Source organism: Neodiprion lecontei, chromosome 1 (assembly GCF_021901455.1).
Source record: "Neodiprion lecontei isolate iyNeoLeco1 chromosome 1, iyNeoLeco1.1, whole genome shotgun sequence".
Classification (NCBI taxonomy): Eukaryota; Metazoa; Arthropoda; class Insecta; order Hymenoptera; family Diprionidae; genus Neodiprion; species Neodiprion lecontei.
Genome location: NC_060260.1, coordinates 40,381,268 through 40,395,964, shown reverse-complemented (window position 1 = coordinate 40,395,964; position 14,697 = coordinate 40,381,268). Strand labels below are relative to the sequence as shown.

The 14,697-nt window shown below is 39.7% G+C and overlaps 3 protein-coding genes across 6 annotated transcripts; all 3 read right to left on the bottom strand.

Annotated features, from left to right (window-relative positions):
• Positions 1-1,424: 1,424 nt before the first annotated feature.
• LOC107224894 (F-box/WD repeat-containing protein 9) lies at positions 1,425-4,457 on the bottom strand. Of its 4 annotated transcripts, none has more exons than XM_015665134.2 (7): positions 4,112-4,457; positions 3,773-3,932; positions 3,220-3,368; positions 2,904-3,133; positions 2,354-2,600; positions 2,002-2,277; positions 1,425-1,813 (listed from the first exon to the last, which is right to left on the bottom strand). In XM_015665134.2, exons 1-7 carry the CDS (start codon positions 4,178-4,180, stop codon positions 1,736-1,738), a joined length of 1,209 nt encoding a protein of 402 aa, XP_015520620.2. In that variant the 5' UTR covers positions 4,181-4,457; the 3' UTR covers positions 1,425-1,735. The 4 variants fall into 4 exon arrangements, with proteins under 4 accessions (XP_015520620.2, XP_015520622.2, XP_015520623.2 ...); XM_015665136.2 differs by having other exon boundaries at positions 3,731-3,932; positions 4,001-4,123; XM_015665137.2 differs by having other exon boundaries at positions 3,737-3,932; positions 4,001-4,123.
• Positions 4,458-5,062: 605 nt separating this feature from the next.
• On the bottom strand, positions 5,063-6,817 carry LOC107224905 (solute carrier family 52, riboflavin transporter, member 3-A-like). The gene has a single exon (XM_015665151.2). It carries the CDS (start codon positions 6,815-6,817, stop codon positions 5,429-5,431), a length of 1,389 nt encoding a protein of 462 aa, XP_015520637.2. The 3' UTR covers positions 5,063-5,428.
• A 2,735-nt stretch (positions 6,818-9,552) lies between these two features.
• LOC107224879 (solute carrier family 52, riboflavin transporter, member 3-A) lies at positions 9,553-14,314 on the bottom strand. Its single transcript, XM_015665115.2, has 2 exons — positions 13,784-14,314; positions 9,553-11,680 (listed from the first exon to the last, which is right to left on the bottom strand). Exons 1-2 carry the CDS (start codon positions 13,996-13,998, stop codon positions 10,588-10,590), a joined length of 1,308 nt encoding a protein of 435 aa, XP_015520601.1. The 5' UTR covers positions 13,999-14,314; the 3' UTR covers positions 9,553-10,587.
• Positions 14,315-14,697: the final 383 nt, after the last annotated feature.

Below are 14,697 nucleotides of genomic sequence, written 5' to 3'. Positions count from 1 at the left end.
CCTATTTATAATCAAGTGTTTTTTCCAGATTCCCCCTCAACCTTGTGCACAGTCGATTGCGTTATAGACGCACTTTTGACTACCGTTCGACGCGAGCAGACGAGTTTATCCGGATGGCGAAGGCACCATCGATCGTGACAGGCTACGGCGCTGAACGTCCAGAGAGGAGCCCACGCTCGCGTTTTTCGCATCTACGATTTTGTAACAGAGAGAAACCTTTTGTAACGCCCTCTGACACGAAGTAAGTCCTTGGAAGTAATTCTTCACCTAACTAGATGGCAAACTCCATTGGTAAGTGCGTACTGGTTACCGACCTGCCGCTTACCGACTTCGTGTCCACTAAGTGCAATTTCCCCAATTTTTAACCAATAACAGAAGCGGAATCCCACGAAAATCAAACTCAAGCACTCATTGCAGCAGTGAAAAATGCTGTTACCGTCACGCAAGTAGTGGATAATTCATCACACGGCAGAATCTGGATTTACGCAATGAATAAACCAATTACGCCAGTCGACATACCAAACCCCATTAGGGTAACCATTTTTAACAATCTTCTATAAATTGTGGAGGCTTGCATGCGTGGTGTGATGTATACTCACACCACGCTTGCATGGCATGATATGATTTTGAGCCAAATTTTCGATATTCCGTCACGTGTCTCATGTGTCAAGACATAATCATTCCGATTCACTCCAAAGCTTTGTTCTCCGTTAAAAGCATTTTTTGGCGAGCCGTTGGTACAGGTACCAAAATGAATCAGAGTATAGTTTACGTGACACAGTATCGTTCTGGTAAACCTTGGTTCTTATACCAGTGGTCCGCGAAAGAATGCCTTACGTGAAACATACTGGCTCGGAGATTACACAAGGCGACCGATCTGAAATTGGCCGAAATGGGGGGAATTGAAGCTTCTCCCAGCACAGTAGATTTTTTTGAACCAATAGTGTCACTAGTGTTACTTTCGCACCGTAACGTCATTGGTTGTAGGGATGCCAAAGATCAACCAATCTTGCAATGTGATTGGGAGAAAGATTTCAATTCAAACACCGTCTTCGGTGCATACGGACTCAGTGATTCGGGCCATTAGTGTAATTTTATTTTAGGTAGAAATTTGTTTACATGTAGTTCGGCATCCATGATACTGGCAAGTAGGGAATTCAAAGGATGATCAATTTAATATGCTGATTTACTTCTTCTCCTTCCCAATTCTTAAAACATGACTCTACTTATATATGTTTATCAAGTAATTAAAACATTTCTAAACGAGAAAAAAATTTAATTCGAGACAAACCTAAATTCCATTTATTGCAAAACTTTGATCACGATTTGAAAGTTTGTGTTGAAGTACATAGATATCATGAGTTTATTTGCAAATTTGCTTTACGCTTTAAATTAATTGAGGGTAATAATAAATCATAGAGAAAGATTTTTGGTAAAAAATTTATAAATGGTGAGTATAAGTTATAACGATTTTTGTAAAATTTGTATCATGTTATATAGCAAAGCACACATTTTTATTATTAAAAACATAGAATGTCCGCTAAGTGAGACAGAATTAGTGGAATGAATTATTTATTAAGGCTGCGACTTAGGACTGTTATCAAGTATATCAATGGACACTGAATTACCACTGTTTTTAACTTATAAATTTGTTTTATCTTTCCCGAGCTTTCCAGTGCTATAATTTCCATTTGCCGGGTATTTACTATTGATATCTGATGCTGTATACGGCAAGCTATACTCTGCTTTTAGGTCTCCAGATTTGTATCCCGTCCGTACCTGATATAGCTAGTACCTCGTTCAAGTAATCCATCTGATATATAGAAAAAATATTGCATAGCATAATTAAAATAAAATTGCTGGCTCAAGATTCCTTATCACTTGCTTTAATACTGTTAAACAACTCATGCAATTAACCAATTTTTCATTGAACAATTACTATATTGAAAGCATTTATCCGTTTAACTTCTAAAATGAATCTGTTAGAATTTGAATACTTACACTGGCTATTTCACCGTATGTGGAATTTAGAGAAGTAAGGAGCTTTGGAGGGTTTGTAGGACTTGATATCCGTACACTTTTATCCAAAGAAGTTGTGATCAGGCAACCTGGAGTCTGATACACTCCAGTAATGGCCTTTGTGTGTCCAGTCTCGTAGCTTTTTACCAGTTCTAAATCTTTGCTCGAATCAAGAACGTGCAATTTCCCTCCATTATCTCCTGCATAAACAGTACTCTTCTGCATTGAAATACTCATGGGAAAATTCTCGTTGGATATCTGTAACAGAATATGACTAGGAATGCGGTGAAGTGTCAGCTTTAACTGTAAAAGAAAAAAATTAGCGTTGCTCTACTTTGATAGTTTTCACTGTTTTTCTGCTCCTATGATCCCAAATAGATAGTGTTTTGTCCTCGCTAGCGGTGAGAATATAATTAGAATTCATGGCTAGTCTGACAATGGCTCGCTGATGCGGTTGGTATGTGGCTACTTGTGACCGGGATCGTGGATCGTATACCAAAACTGTTTTACAGTATGATCCACATGCGAACAAACCCAAATGTAGGGATGACGTCACACACAACAGGGGTGCAGTAACCTTCCTACGAAATTTATACACCTATATTAAACATTTAATAAAATTATAATTCTATCGAATTCATTTCATTATTTTTATAGCCAGTCAAGGAAGCTTGTGAATTTAATAGATCTCAAAGAAACTTAATTCATCCCATGATTGGATTGTAGAAGTTTGTTATGATTTGTATTTTTTTGAGCTCTGACTCCGAGCCACATTGATTAAACATATGTCGTCTTGTATACAATAAGTAAGTCAGTGTTTCTTCCTTGTTTAGTTCATCAGATCACAGAAGAGCGAATATTTCATGAAACGCATAGCCATTTACATCTCATAAATGTTCAGCGGAATAAGCCCAGTATCCGAGAGTTTCCAAGATTTGATGGTTCGATCCCAGCTACAGCTATAGATGTTATCGTCTAGGGCAGTCAAATCCCAAATCCATCCATCGTGGGCATTGTTCGTGGTCTTTGATATGGGATTCTCACATCCTTTGTTTGGCAAGACTGAATACACGAGGGACCGGTCTCTTGCTCCAGAGACACAGACATTTCCTTTCTGTGTAAAAATTTTACTCCGTACAAATAATTTTACAATAGATAATTGATTTTTACTTTGTTCATGCTCTTGTAGCTCATACTTACATTTAAGAGTATGATACTATCTATGGTTGAATAATGAATATTATGCAGTGATAATTTCTCCATTGTTTCTCCCTGCTCTTTACCCCACAGCAAATTTTGTCGCTCAATCGCACTGCAGGAAAGCTTCCAAAACAGTCCATTGTCATCATCTATAAACAATAGTTGAACAAGTTGGAAAGATTATTTCAACAGTCCAAATTGCGATATCTACATTCAAGTTCAAATTCTAGAGTGAATTATTACTGAGATTCATACATAAGGGTGACCAGTCACTACAGGTTAGCAGATTAGATAAAAAGTACCGAATAGCCCACAAATAGTAAAGCTCGAAGAAGGCAGCATTAAATTAGATGTTTCATTATTGGCAGAGTTAATTTTTTAATATTTTATACTCAAGTAAAAAATCATTATTCAGAGGCAGGATCAGGCAGAGTTCAAGTGATTCGGTACTCGAGTGTCGCTTTAGCGAGGTATGTATATTAGTAAAAGGTGAATTATTTCATTTATTTACAGTAACCATTGGCCGTGCAAGGCGCTAGCATTGTGAGCTAACCGGAAGGCAGGATAGGATAACCACAGTGTGGCCAAATCTGATTGATTCGTGCTTTCCACATGGAATCATCGTTCAGAATCAGGTTGAATTCTTTGCAAACTAGACTGAGGCTGTGAACCAATGTCGCCGCATCCAAAAAAGAGCAAATGTGGAGCAGTATCTGAAACGAAAAGTGATAAGAATTAATTAAATAACTGTATCACGCATTTCAACCAACATACTACTTACTCAATCAGTTATCATCTATTTATTCATCGCTTCTTGTAAGAAGAAGAATATAATACAAATGAAATTTCCAGAATTCACTAGTCGAACAAAGAAAGAGAAGTAAGTACACACCTCGACTGGTAAGTCAAGCAATGACAAAGACGATGTTGTGTTTTGGGGAGAGACTTCGGTATCACACATATTACAGCTTTCAAAATTCTGTCAAATCATGCAACCAAACTTTTCTATAATTTCTGATACCCGATGATTTTATATTTGGTTTGCCTTCAATCACGCGTTCAAACTATTTGCAGGCGACTTTACAATCGCAGATGGGGAACGGCAGAAAACAGAAATATTATCGTAAACTTCACTTTGACATATCACTTATCATTTTATCAATTTGTCACAGCTGCGCGAACTTGTAATGCACCGTGATGCAGTCAACAGTGTTGCTGCGGTACTACCTGCCTAGAATAACTATTGACTACCTGCTTTAATATGCCTTAAAACTGCACAGAGTGCAGCACTGTCAGGATTGGCAACGGACGTTTTCCATTTACGTCGATTTTCTGACACAACACGACACTCAATGATTCCATTGGCTTATTCCGTTGGACCCGATCAATAAGATCACCATGCTTAGTGCCGATTTGTGTCGGAAAATTGACGCAAAAGGAAAGCGCCTAATGTGGTGCGCGCACTAAATAAGTATAACTTTTACCATTCTTTAATGAATTGTTATTTAAATTCGAATAACATTGAACTATCATTTATTGCAGATGAGGTGTTGATTTTGCGAATTTTCCTTCATCTCACCCGTGATCATCAACTCTCCGTCATTAAAGTAGGTATCTGGAGATAATAATTTGTCTCATGCAATGGATTGCCAATAATATTAAAGTCACCTGAACAAATATGTTTATGAACATAGTATATTTTAATATACTTATAAATCCGAGAGTGATATTATACATACATAAATGGTGCTCTCCATGAGAAAACGTAAACGAAGAACTTGATCGTTTTGGTTTTAGTAGAATGTTATTGCAAACAATTCGTTGAAAAAATAACAATCATTTCTGAAATTGGAACTCTATTGCAAATTTGTTTTTCACTGAGTCAGATACAGAAGTTTCTAAAGTCTTTTCATTTGACGAACAGAGATAATTTTTCAGACGTTTGAAAAGATATCTTAGAGCTGACTGATTCCTCAATAATTCGATGGCAATGAGAAAATTTGCCAAAATGTCTGTCCATGATTAGATATACCGTATTACAGGTAAAAAATAGTGACTAAAAAAATTGTACACTATGATTTACCTAAGAAAATACAGGAAGCACTTATTTCACTAAAGTCTTATACCCGTGAGAACAATTATGCAGAATGTCTTTCTCTTCCAGATCATTTAGTGCTTGACAAAAATATTCCCACTCCGGATAATTAGATCACGAGGAAGGAATACAAGACTTGTATGGAGTAAGAAGGGTAGAATAGTTGGTAAGAACGAAAGAGAATATGGCACCAGCAACGGATCCCGCCTGAGTGACGACGCCGACGTAAAACAACGAGGTGGCCCCTGATTCTCGTCTGAATATCGCGGTGATGGAGAGTTTCGCGTAGGTCACGAGGCCTGTCAGGGCGATCCAGGCAAGCACGACGAGGATTGTGCCGAGGGTGGTGCCGCGCCAGGGTGGCGTCGGTGACGAGAATGCCAGCCAAGTGACATATGTGCTGGCGATAACTGCCAAGGTCGATACTTTTGTGATGCCGCGTGGACCCGGCGGAGGCATCCACAGAGCGAGAACGCACGCAATGGGATTCGATAGATGGGCCAGGGTGACCGTCAAGTGGTAAGCGACATTGCCGTAAGGGAGGCACGAATACGACTGTATCCCTGGTAGGAATCCATTTCCCGCGAAGCAGATTAAACCGATCAAGACGTAGAGGTAACTTCTGACGACACCGTTGTATGCAATTGTCGTGTCTGATTGCAGGCTGGTCGCTTCGGTGACTTCTTCGGCTATACGGGTCTCGAACTTCGGAATTCCGGAGGAGAGATTTTCGTGAGATGGACACTGATTGCAATGGGGTAACGGGGTGCGGAACACCGTCGATAACTTCGGGTCACTCTTGTCTTGAGAGACCAAGGAGCACTCGAGTATCCAGAAGGCACAGGTGGAAGCAACAAGCAAACTGAACAGGAAGAGGAAATAAATTTTGGGTGAGAAGTGGGGAACTTCGTGATTGGACGATGCGGTGTCGTTGGTTGAATTCGACTCGGGTGATTTACACTCTTCGTTTCCGCCAACGCCCTGAACGAGGGCTACCGCACTAGGAAGCAGCCCGCTGAGCCCCTCGCCGACGAAAAACGAGACAAGGTGAACCTCGTGGAAGTTCCTGAGGTAGGGAACGAAGAGGACGGAGCTTGAGCAGCCCACCAGGGCGGTAAAAAATATGAGAGCGAGAAGAGCTACGCTGTGTTCGGTCCCGTTGATGCTGGTCTTTGTTTCGTAGACAAAGGCCAGGGTGCCCATGGCTACGCTTCCAAGAATGAGAAGGCTTGATATCCAGGCTGACTCTTTGCAGAGGTTGGGGAAGAATTTCCGGGATAAGGCGTAGAGCACGGGACCAATGTTAGCGGCTTGTACGATTACGACGATGTAAGCTGGCAATGACCAGCCCTCGGGAGCCGTCAACACCAGCAAAGGCAGCTGGACGTAGATTCCGTTGACGCCAACCCACGCTGAGATCCCAAACATTACTATCAGGACGTCGATTAGGAATCGACGTCGAGTCATTCCCCGATTTCCGCTGCACCTTGCTAGACGTGGCATTTTGCGACGCAGAGGTCGTAGCTTTTCACTCTTTATGGTGTCTTTCGTGGTTCCGTGCTTTTTTTTTCTTTTTGCCTAATTTTCTATTGTTCCTGCAATTAAAAAAGCACTGTGAACGACGGTAATACTTGGAATTTTGAAATAGATCGTGAATTATCATGCCTTGCGTATAAAATTTCATTCAATCCCTTCAAGATATAAGCGATGTAGTACAAAAGTCTTGCATAAAATTTGAACAGCATGTGCTCTGTTCTGTCTTTTCCTTAGTTAATAAAACTAACTGACCGACTCACATAACTTTACGATAGGGTGAAGGTAGCAGCGTTAGTGCAATGTTGCATATTGAAAAAAAATCGTTAGTTAGCACCTTTACGACTGCTTGAAATCTACTAAGCCATGGTAAACGAAACGTACTTATATTTAATAAAAAAAAACTCGTTGAACGTCATTCTCAATTAAGATTTATTCCCTGATTTTTGTGTAACTTTAGCACTTTCTTTTTTTTGTCGAAAGGGTAACAACAACGAAAATACGAAAGACATGACTTGTCAGGCATTGTAGTACACAGAAGAAATTGTAATGTATGATTACTAACAGAGTTTACATTACCTTTCTATTTTGCAGTCATTGATAATATTTGCATATTAATCATCTTTGTCGAAATGATATCGTTGCTCGTATAAAAGTGCAACCTGACAAAATGAAATTTAATTAATAACTCCGGATGTAGACTTATTAAATTTCCACAGATCGACGAGAAGTGAGTTCTTTCTTCCAGTAACTAGTTTTACCATCTGGAAAAAGAAACACAAAAAAAAAAAAAAAATATATAGTTCTGAGAAGATTTTCAATCCGATTTTCAATTATAGTTATTCGGCTATGAAAATCGCAAGTTTCGCATGTTTTAAAAATACAGCTTTATCCACAAGTAAATAATACCAAAATGTCACTTTGAATTTGTGACGTTTTACTTTGAACTTGAGTTTGAAATGAAGATTTACCATAATATGAAAATGGTTTAACATAGTTTCACTCACTGGTGCGACAATTTTCCACCTTGTAACTTCACGTTCTGTGTTCAACTGCAATACACACTTTTTTCTGGGAGTTTTCTCGTTTGTGGCGACAGTTGGGCCGCAAAATTAGCTTACTTATTGAATGCAACTACAGAGTAACCGTCTAGTTCCCGGTTTTCCACTTATCTGTGAAACAATAAGATTCCGGCACCGGCGGGAAGGCAACATTTACGATCGTGACGCAGCTTACCAAAACCGTTTGTAGAAACAACGAGAGATAGTTGAAGTAGTACTGATAATAGTAGCAAATTGAGGCAAATATGTGCAGTCTAGAATATAAATTTTCATGTCTTTACCGATTGATATAAATTATAATTTTTTTTCTGCACTTCTCCTATTCAGCACGAAACTTGTCAAGTTCTGCAGATGAATGAATGGCAGCCTACGAAGAGCCGAATCCTCACAGTTTTTAGAACCTTGATCGATCCGTTAGATTTATACAATAAAACCAGTTAAAATAATGTTGCGCTTAAATCCAAGATTAAATTCAATCTATTCTGCTTTTAAGGCAATAGCTACTGCAACTAGCAATCAGCGTCAAGACCTCAGAATCGCCTGTGAGAAATTCAGATTTTATAAATTAACTTAGTCCCTGCACCTTGCCGAATTGTAACAACCTAGAAAGCAAGTAGACAAGGCTAATATTTGCAAATCTTTATGAAACAGTAAAGTAAATGAGATGTGTATACTTAGATAAATGTTATCTGAAGAAGTGGTACAACAATGGAAGTGTAAAGAATAGTAGCGAATGTAGGACAAATACTAGGCTCACAGGTGTACACTGTAAAGTGTCTTTTGAAATTGATATTAAATTAAGAACTGAGATGGAATAGCGAGATATATACCAATTATTGATGGTTGATGTAACAGTCCCGTTGTCTTTGATGAAGGCTTTTTTTTTTTTTTTTAATCGACAGACCGTTTGACCACATCCTGTTTATTTGTATTGTGTAACGGTGCTATTGTTACATCACTTCTATTCTACTATTATATTTTTTTTCAATATTAACAACCGAAAATTAGAGACGATAGGTATAACACTTTTTGAAAAGGTTACTCGAGTTCAAGTATAAAAAAAACATACCGTAGAGACGTTTGTTTACATATTCTTAGACAAAGTGTATGCGCGTGGATATCGCATTACGTAATCTGGTATTATATTCTTCTGCATAATTTCACCTTAAAGATGATACTGGAAGTTTAATATTTCGGTAAATAAACATATTTTAAACTTTAAACAGTCTTTTTCCGAATTGAAATACAACGAGAACAGGTGAAAAAAAAAATAAAAACTACTTACGTTTATCGCGACAAATGTCGAAGTTTGTTGTAGTCAAGTAATTCTGAATGACACGTTGTCACAATGTCGTTGATAGGTATGTAGAACACATTTTGTACAATAAGCGTGATATGCCTATCAGCCCCGTTCGTGCAGTGGTACGAGTTGAGAAACAAAGGCACTTGTACTGTATCACACAATCCTAATGCAACAAAACTACAGAATATTGCCAGCAAATTATTTGGTGTTATGAAGAACCACATTCAACTATATTATTGTGCGTAAGAATGTCGTCCGCATAGGAGAAAAAAGGAACGATGCCGACATTGAAAAAAGTTAGTGCAGCTGGTGTATGGAATCGAATAAAAACAGCCGTAATATTAACAATAACAAATGTCTTTATTGCTGAAACTGGTCAACAAAAAATAATGTATTATCCAGAGGTTTCCTTCGTGAAAATAATTTTATTATCTATCTATAATACGACTAAGGACGCTTTAAGTACTATGAACATCCTTATGGTCTTTAATGATAAAATTTTTTAAATACGAAAAAAATTTTCCAGGTAAAACCGAATTGTCGAGTGAAAAATAACCGATGAATGTTACGTTTTACGATCTCATCTCATTCACATACATGTGTTAAACTATGAAAATTTATTCCATAACGAAAATTAAAATTTTTAAAACCATTGCCAAAAGTACATAACTCGCACATTTTTTAATACGCCTATCCGACTTGATTACGTAATTTGTCTCTCTCGGCATGAATAATAATTTCCCAACATTACCCCTGCCGATTTCGCTAATAATGAAATATACATATGCACATCATTTTTGTCCCCAGCTAAATTGGCAATTATGAAAATCCTAATATATATCCTAAATATTTTACCCTGTGCACGCGCACTATAAATTCGTGCACACCGCAGACCGACATATCTCAAACTGCGCACTAGTATAGGCTACAAATTATAAATAAACTTCATCTACGTATTGTCTACATGAAATTATGAACATAACATACGTCCGCGTACGTGTCGAGAAAAAATCAAGTACATGCATTCGTGTGCGCATACCATGATGTGCATGCACTTTGTCGTGAACAGCGAAGACGCAGCGGCGTGGTGTGTTCTTGGAAATTGATTTATCTAATACTCCATCTCCAGATGGACGAAAAAATGGTCCGAGACATTTGGTATTTCAATTATCTAACAGAGATACTTTTGGCATCAGTGTTTGCTCTATTGCTTATCCCTAATTACAATAAAGTAAATATTGATAACAAACGTGTCCCCGGGTAGCATTACGAATAAAAAATACTGACGACTGAAGGTTTTTACTTGTTCCACGGTGTAAAATCTTGCATTATGAGAGTCTTTTCCCAGGTCCATCCTGAATGAGTGAGAATCATGTCTAACTGCTGGGAACGCCTGCAAAGTCATCACAAGGATTGTACTTCACAAATATGTCGGCGAATTTGACTAAACAGTACATGAGCACAGCCCCGCTTAACGAGCCAATCTGCGTCGCCACCCCCGTGTAGAATAATCCCCTGCCAGGATCTGGTCGGAACAGTGTAGTAATGGCGAGTTTAACGAAACCGATAAGTCCACTGACGATTATCCAGGCAACGACGACGACGAATTCGCCAATCCACATGTGCTGCATAGGTGGTGCAGGCGACTTGACTGCCAAGTAAGACACGAAACCTGCCAGGGCGAGGATACCCGCCGTCAAAAGGCTCAGGACGTCGACTCGGGGATTCTTGACGACGAAGCCGATGCACATGGCTAGAGGACTGGCTATCGCCCCCAAAGTGACGGCCAAATGATAAGCCACGTTGCCGTATGGCAGGCAGGCGTAGGGCTGTACACCTGAGAGCACAGCGTTTCCCAGGGCGCATATGACGGCCATCATGGCCAAGAGGTAGATGTAAGTTCGCCTCGGCATTTTCCATCCCGAATTAATCTTGAAGGTCGGGGCGGCGTCGGGGTCGGTTGGAAGGGCTTCGGTACTTCCGGGTGGCTTGACGCGTTCGCCGCGGCTGATGGGAAGGGTATTTAGGGCAATGAAAGCGGAGAAGCTTAGGAACAGGATGACGCTGAGAAGGGTGAAGAACACTGAGGTCGAAAACCTAGGGTCTGGAACGTACTCCGTGTAGCTGGGGTTATCGGCGGTTGAATTCGCCGTTTCGACACACTGTGCATTACCACCGACCCCTTGTATCAAGGCTATGATACTGGGTAAAAATCCGCTCAGCCCTTCGCCCACGAGGTAAGAGACCAGGTATATCTCTCTGTAGTTACGCATGTAGGGCATGAAGAGAACCGAGCTGGTGCAGCCGACCAACGCCGCAACGAACATCAGACTCAGCAGAGCCGTGGAACTCTCTTTACCGAATATGTGAGACGTGTTCTCGTGAACAAAGATCAAGCAAATCATTCCAATCGTACCGCCGCCCAAGAGAATGTATATTAACAGATGATCATGTGCCCGGCTCATGTACCTGTGGAATGGTAAAGAACAAGGTATAATCTACAAGCGTAATGGACTTATGCCTAGAAACATTGTCTCATTCGCGAGTGAAGGCCGGTAAAAGTACGCAATATACGACTGTGAGGTAATCGAAATAATTGCTGACGACCAACCATAAATCATGTACCTACATAATATGTTGCAAGCCTCAATCTTTCCGATCAAGAACAGAAAATTTGTACTTTCGACAATTCGATCCGTCTATTCACAGTGGGACTTACCAGTGCCAAATTTGGTCATTTGTTCTTAGTAATGAATTATATTGAAAAATATTGGAAATAAAAAAGAGTACACCACCGTTAGGTGAAACCTTGGTGCTAGGGTAGAATGCAAACGTTTTCTGTTTCATTAGTTTTCGTCCATCATCAATATACATCGAATGCAAAAGTATCATCACGACACGTACTAGAGGCTTCTTATTGATTGTGAGCAAACAATTGTGCAATATCAATAGTAACGCAACCAAGCGCCAAGCGTACGAGATTCATACGTATTTATAAGGAACTAATTACCATCAATATTGTGTACAGAGAACAAACAATTTGCGAAAGTGCGTGAAAGATTTTTACGCTAATAAAAGTTTCGTCACATGGTTGGTAGGAAAAAATAACGGCCACTTCTTACGATATGGCTTATCAATGCGAAGGTTCAATGATTACTGAATTGATTGATCGGTGTGAAAACTAAGAGAGAGAGAAAAGCTCAAATATGCATTACTCGGCAATCACTGTTGAGGTGGAGGAAATGAATCAAATTACAAGACAAAGCTTTGGGGCTGTCGGGAAGACTTGAAGGTGTACAAAAGTGCAATATGCATCGTTTATACTATATCCTGACATCCATTACGACTAATACCTAAATTTGATGAGGTGATTAGTTTCGCACTACGTTTATTCGTCCGTTAAAAAAATCGAGGTTCCGAAATTTTTGGTCAATTGGAAATACCAGTATAGTAATGAGAATTAATCAATCAATTAACAATAAGTGGCACGCCGATGTCGAACATCCGATGACTTAGCTAATAAATGACTGCCAGATTGGACAGATTTAATATTCTACACGATCGAGAAGCTTTATTGTTAGTATACTCAAACGAAAACAATTATTCCAACGTGAGTAACGGCTCTGCTGTACGTACATTATATAACACGTATATACTGTGATTTGAGAGGACCGCGGGATCAAGTATCGTAGCGGTTGGTACGCGCGCAACGTAGATTACACATATTGTACATGTTACAGTTAAGTCTGATTCCCCGGCCTAACGATCGCTCGTTATCATTTTGCTGATCGTAAACTAGCGATATAAATATTTCGCAGCACGGTTGATCTAAGAGTGTCTACACATTTGCGATAGGGCTTCCGGTTTCCGCGTACGCTTGCATTTAGAAATGATATTAACAAGGAAAACATGATGCATGACGAAATGAATCGCAATTTCTAAACGAGTTCAATTTTTGAATTTAACCTGGCACAATTTGATCAATTCAATAGCTTATTTAATTTGTTTCAACTGCAAAAAATCTCACCAATTCAGATTAGCTAAATAAAATAATAAACGCAAACGTTATTAGATTTTTCGTTCGAATTATGCGCATGGGCATAACCAGTTTCGGATGACAACTAGATTTCAAAACGAATATAAAGCACGAAGACGGAAAAAAAATAATGTAGATTTTGCATCTCCTGTGGTGAATATATGGACACAGAACTTTATTGGAGTTAAATCTACCGTAATTTACATAGATTTGACTCCAAAAAAATTGCTGCCCATGTATTCACCACATCGGATATAAAATCTAGATTCACTTTTTTCCCCTGCAGTGTAGATTACATTCCCTCGCCGAAAAGATTACTTCGATATCTGTTAGGATTTATTGATCTCTATTGAGATCAGTGGGTTTTATCCCACTTCCCTGCTGACGTAACCGTTTGAATGTCAACAGAATCGTAAATGAGAAAAATTTCTCTGTTTTACCGAGTCATTGCAAGATCCAGGAGCACTAAGATAGCAGAGCTGTCACCTGTTATAACTTGAGCGGTTGTAGATGGGTGGCGAACTGTGTAAACTTACTTGATATAAAAGCTGTAAAGTATCGGACCGATGTTTGCCAGCTGGACGACCAGCGTCATGTAAACGGGAAGGTGCCATTCCTCTGGGGCGTTTTCGACGAGCAGGGGTAGTTGGACGAAAATTCCGTTGACCCCGATCCATGCTCCAATGCCAAAGGTTAGGGCGAGAGCATCTACCAAGAGACGTCTGTTGCTGAAGCGTTGAGCGAGCGTCATACGTATCGAGGTTAAGATATTCAACTAATGGTAATTCTATCAATTAAATAGCGTTAGTAACGTCGTGGCTGAAACACGTGACGATGGTGGGATAAAAATGAGGTTAAGGCAGCGGCTGCGGTTAGCTAACGAGATCCGACGGACAAGATGTGCCTCGACTTTGACCGGCAGCCGATCGATTTTTAACACTCGCCGATTTTCACCGAGATTAACGGTCTGTCTCATCGCCGTGCAATACTCAGCGAATATTTCGCGTGAACTCGTCCCCACTTTTCATACCTCGGCACACAGGCCGTGACTACATAACGATAACTGATGCAATAACCCAGTCTGCAAATCCTGTCGAGTAGCCACTGGTAGCCAACTGCGATTGCGCGCTGAGCTTTTGCGAGAATAGAAATCTGCTTGACCGACATCTGATACGCACTTACCATCGTGAAAGCAATGCGTGATGCGGTGCATAAGGCGCGTTCGTTCCATTTTCCTTATTCAATCTCCGAAGTGATAGCGCGCATCAAATTTGCAAGTTTTAATATCGTACACGAACCGCTTGATTCTCAAAAGCTTTTCACAACAACAGTTGATGGCTTATCTCGTGTTTTGAATATTCTCAGAATTATCGACTGCTTTTTTATGCTCAATCCAAGTTGGTTACTTCGCTTACCGACATGTGCTTACCATAGACAACATATTTCGCAT

Excerpts from the sequence above, each read along its gene's own strand:
- LOC107224879 (XM_015665115.2), bottom strand. The coding sequence starts at position 13,998 with ATGACGCTCGCTCAACGCTTCAGCAACAGACGTCTCTTGGTAGATGCT. Across the intron at positions 11,681-13,783 it reads CTTTACAGCTTTTATATCAA|GTACATGAGCCGGGCACATG; the intron begins GTAAGTTTACAC and ends ACCATTCCACAG.
- LOC107224905 (XM_015665151.2), bottom strand. The coding sequence starts at position 6,817 with ATGCCACGTCTAGCAAGGTGCAGCGGAAATCGGGGAATGACTCGACGT.
- LOC107224894 (XM_015665134.2), bottom strand. The coding sequence starts at position 4,180 with ATGTGTGATACCGAAGTCTCTCCCCAAAACACAACATCGTCTTTGTCA. Across the intron at positions 2,278-2,353 it reads AAACAGTGAAAACTATCAAA|ATATCCAACGAGAATTTTCC; the intron begins GTAGAGCAACGC and ends ATTCTGTTACAG. Across the intron at positions 1,814-2,001 it reads CATACGGTGAAATAGCCAGT|ATGGATTACTTGAACGAGGT; the intron begins GTAAGTATTCAA and ends TCTATATATCAG.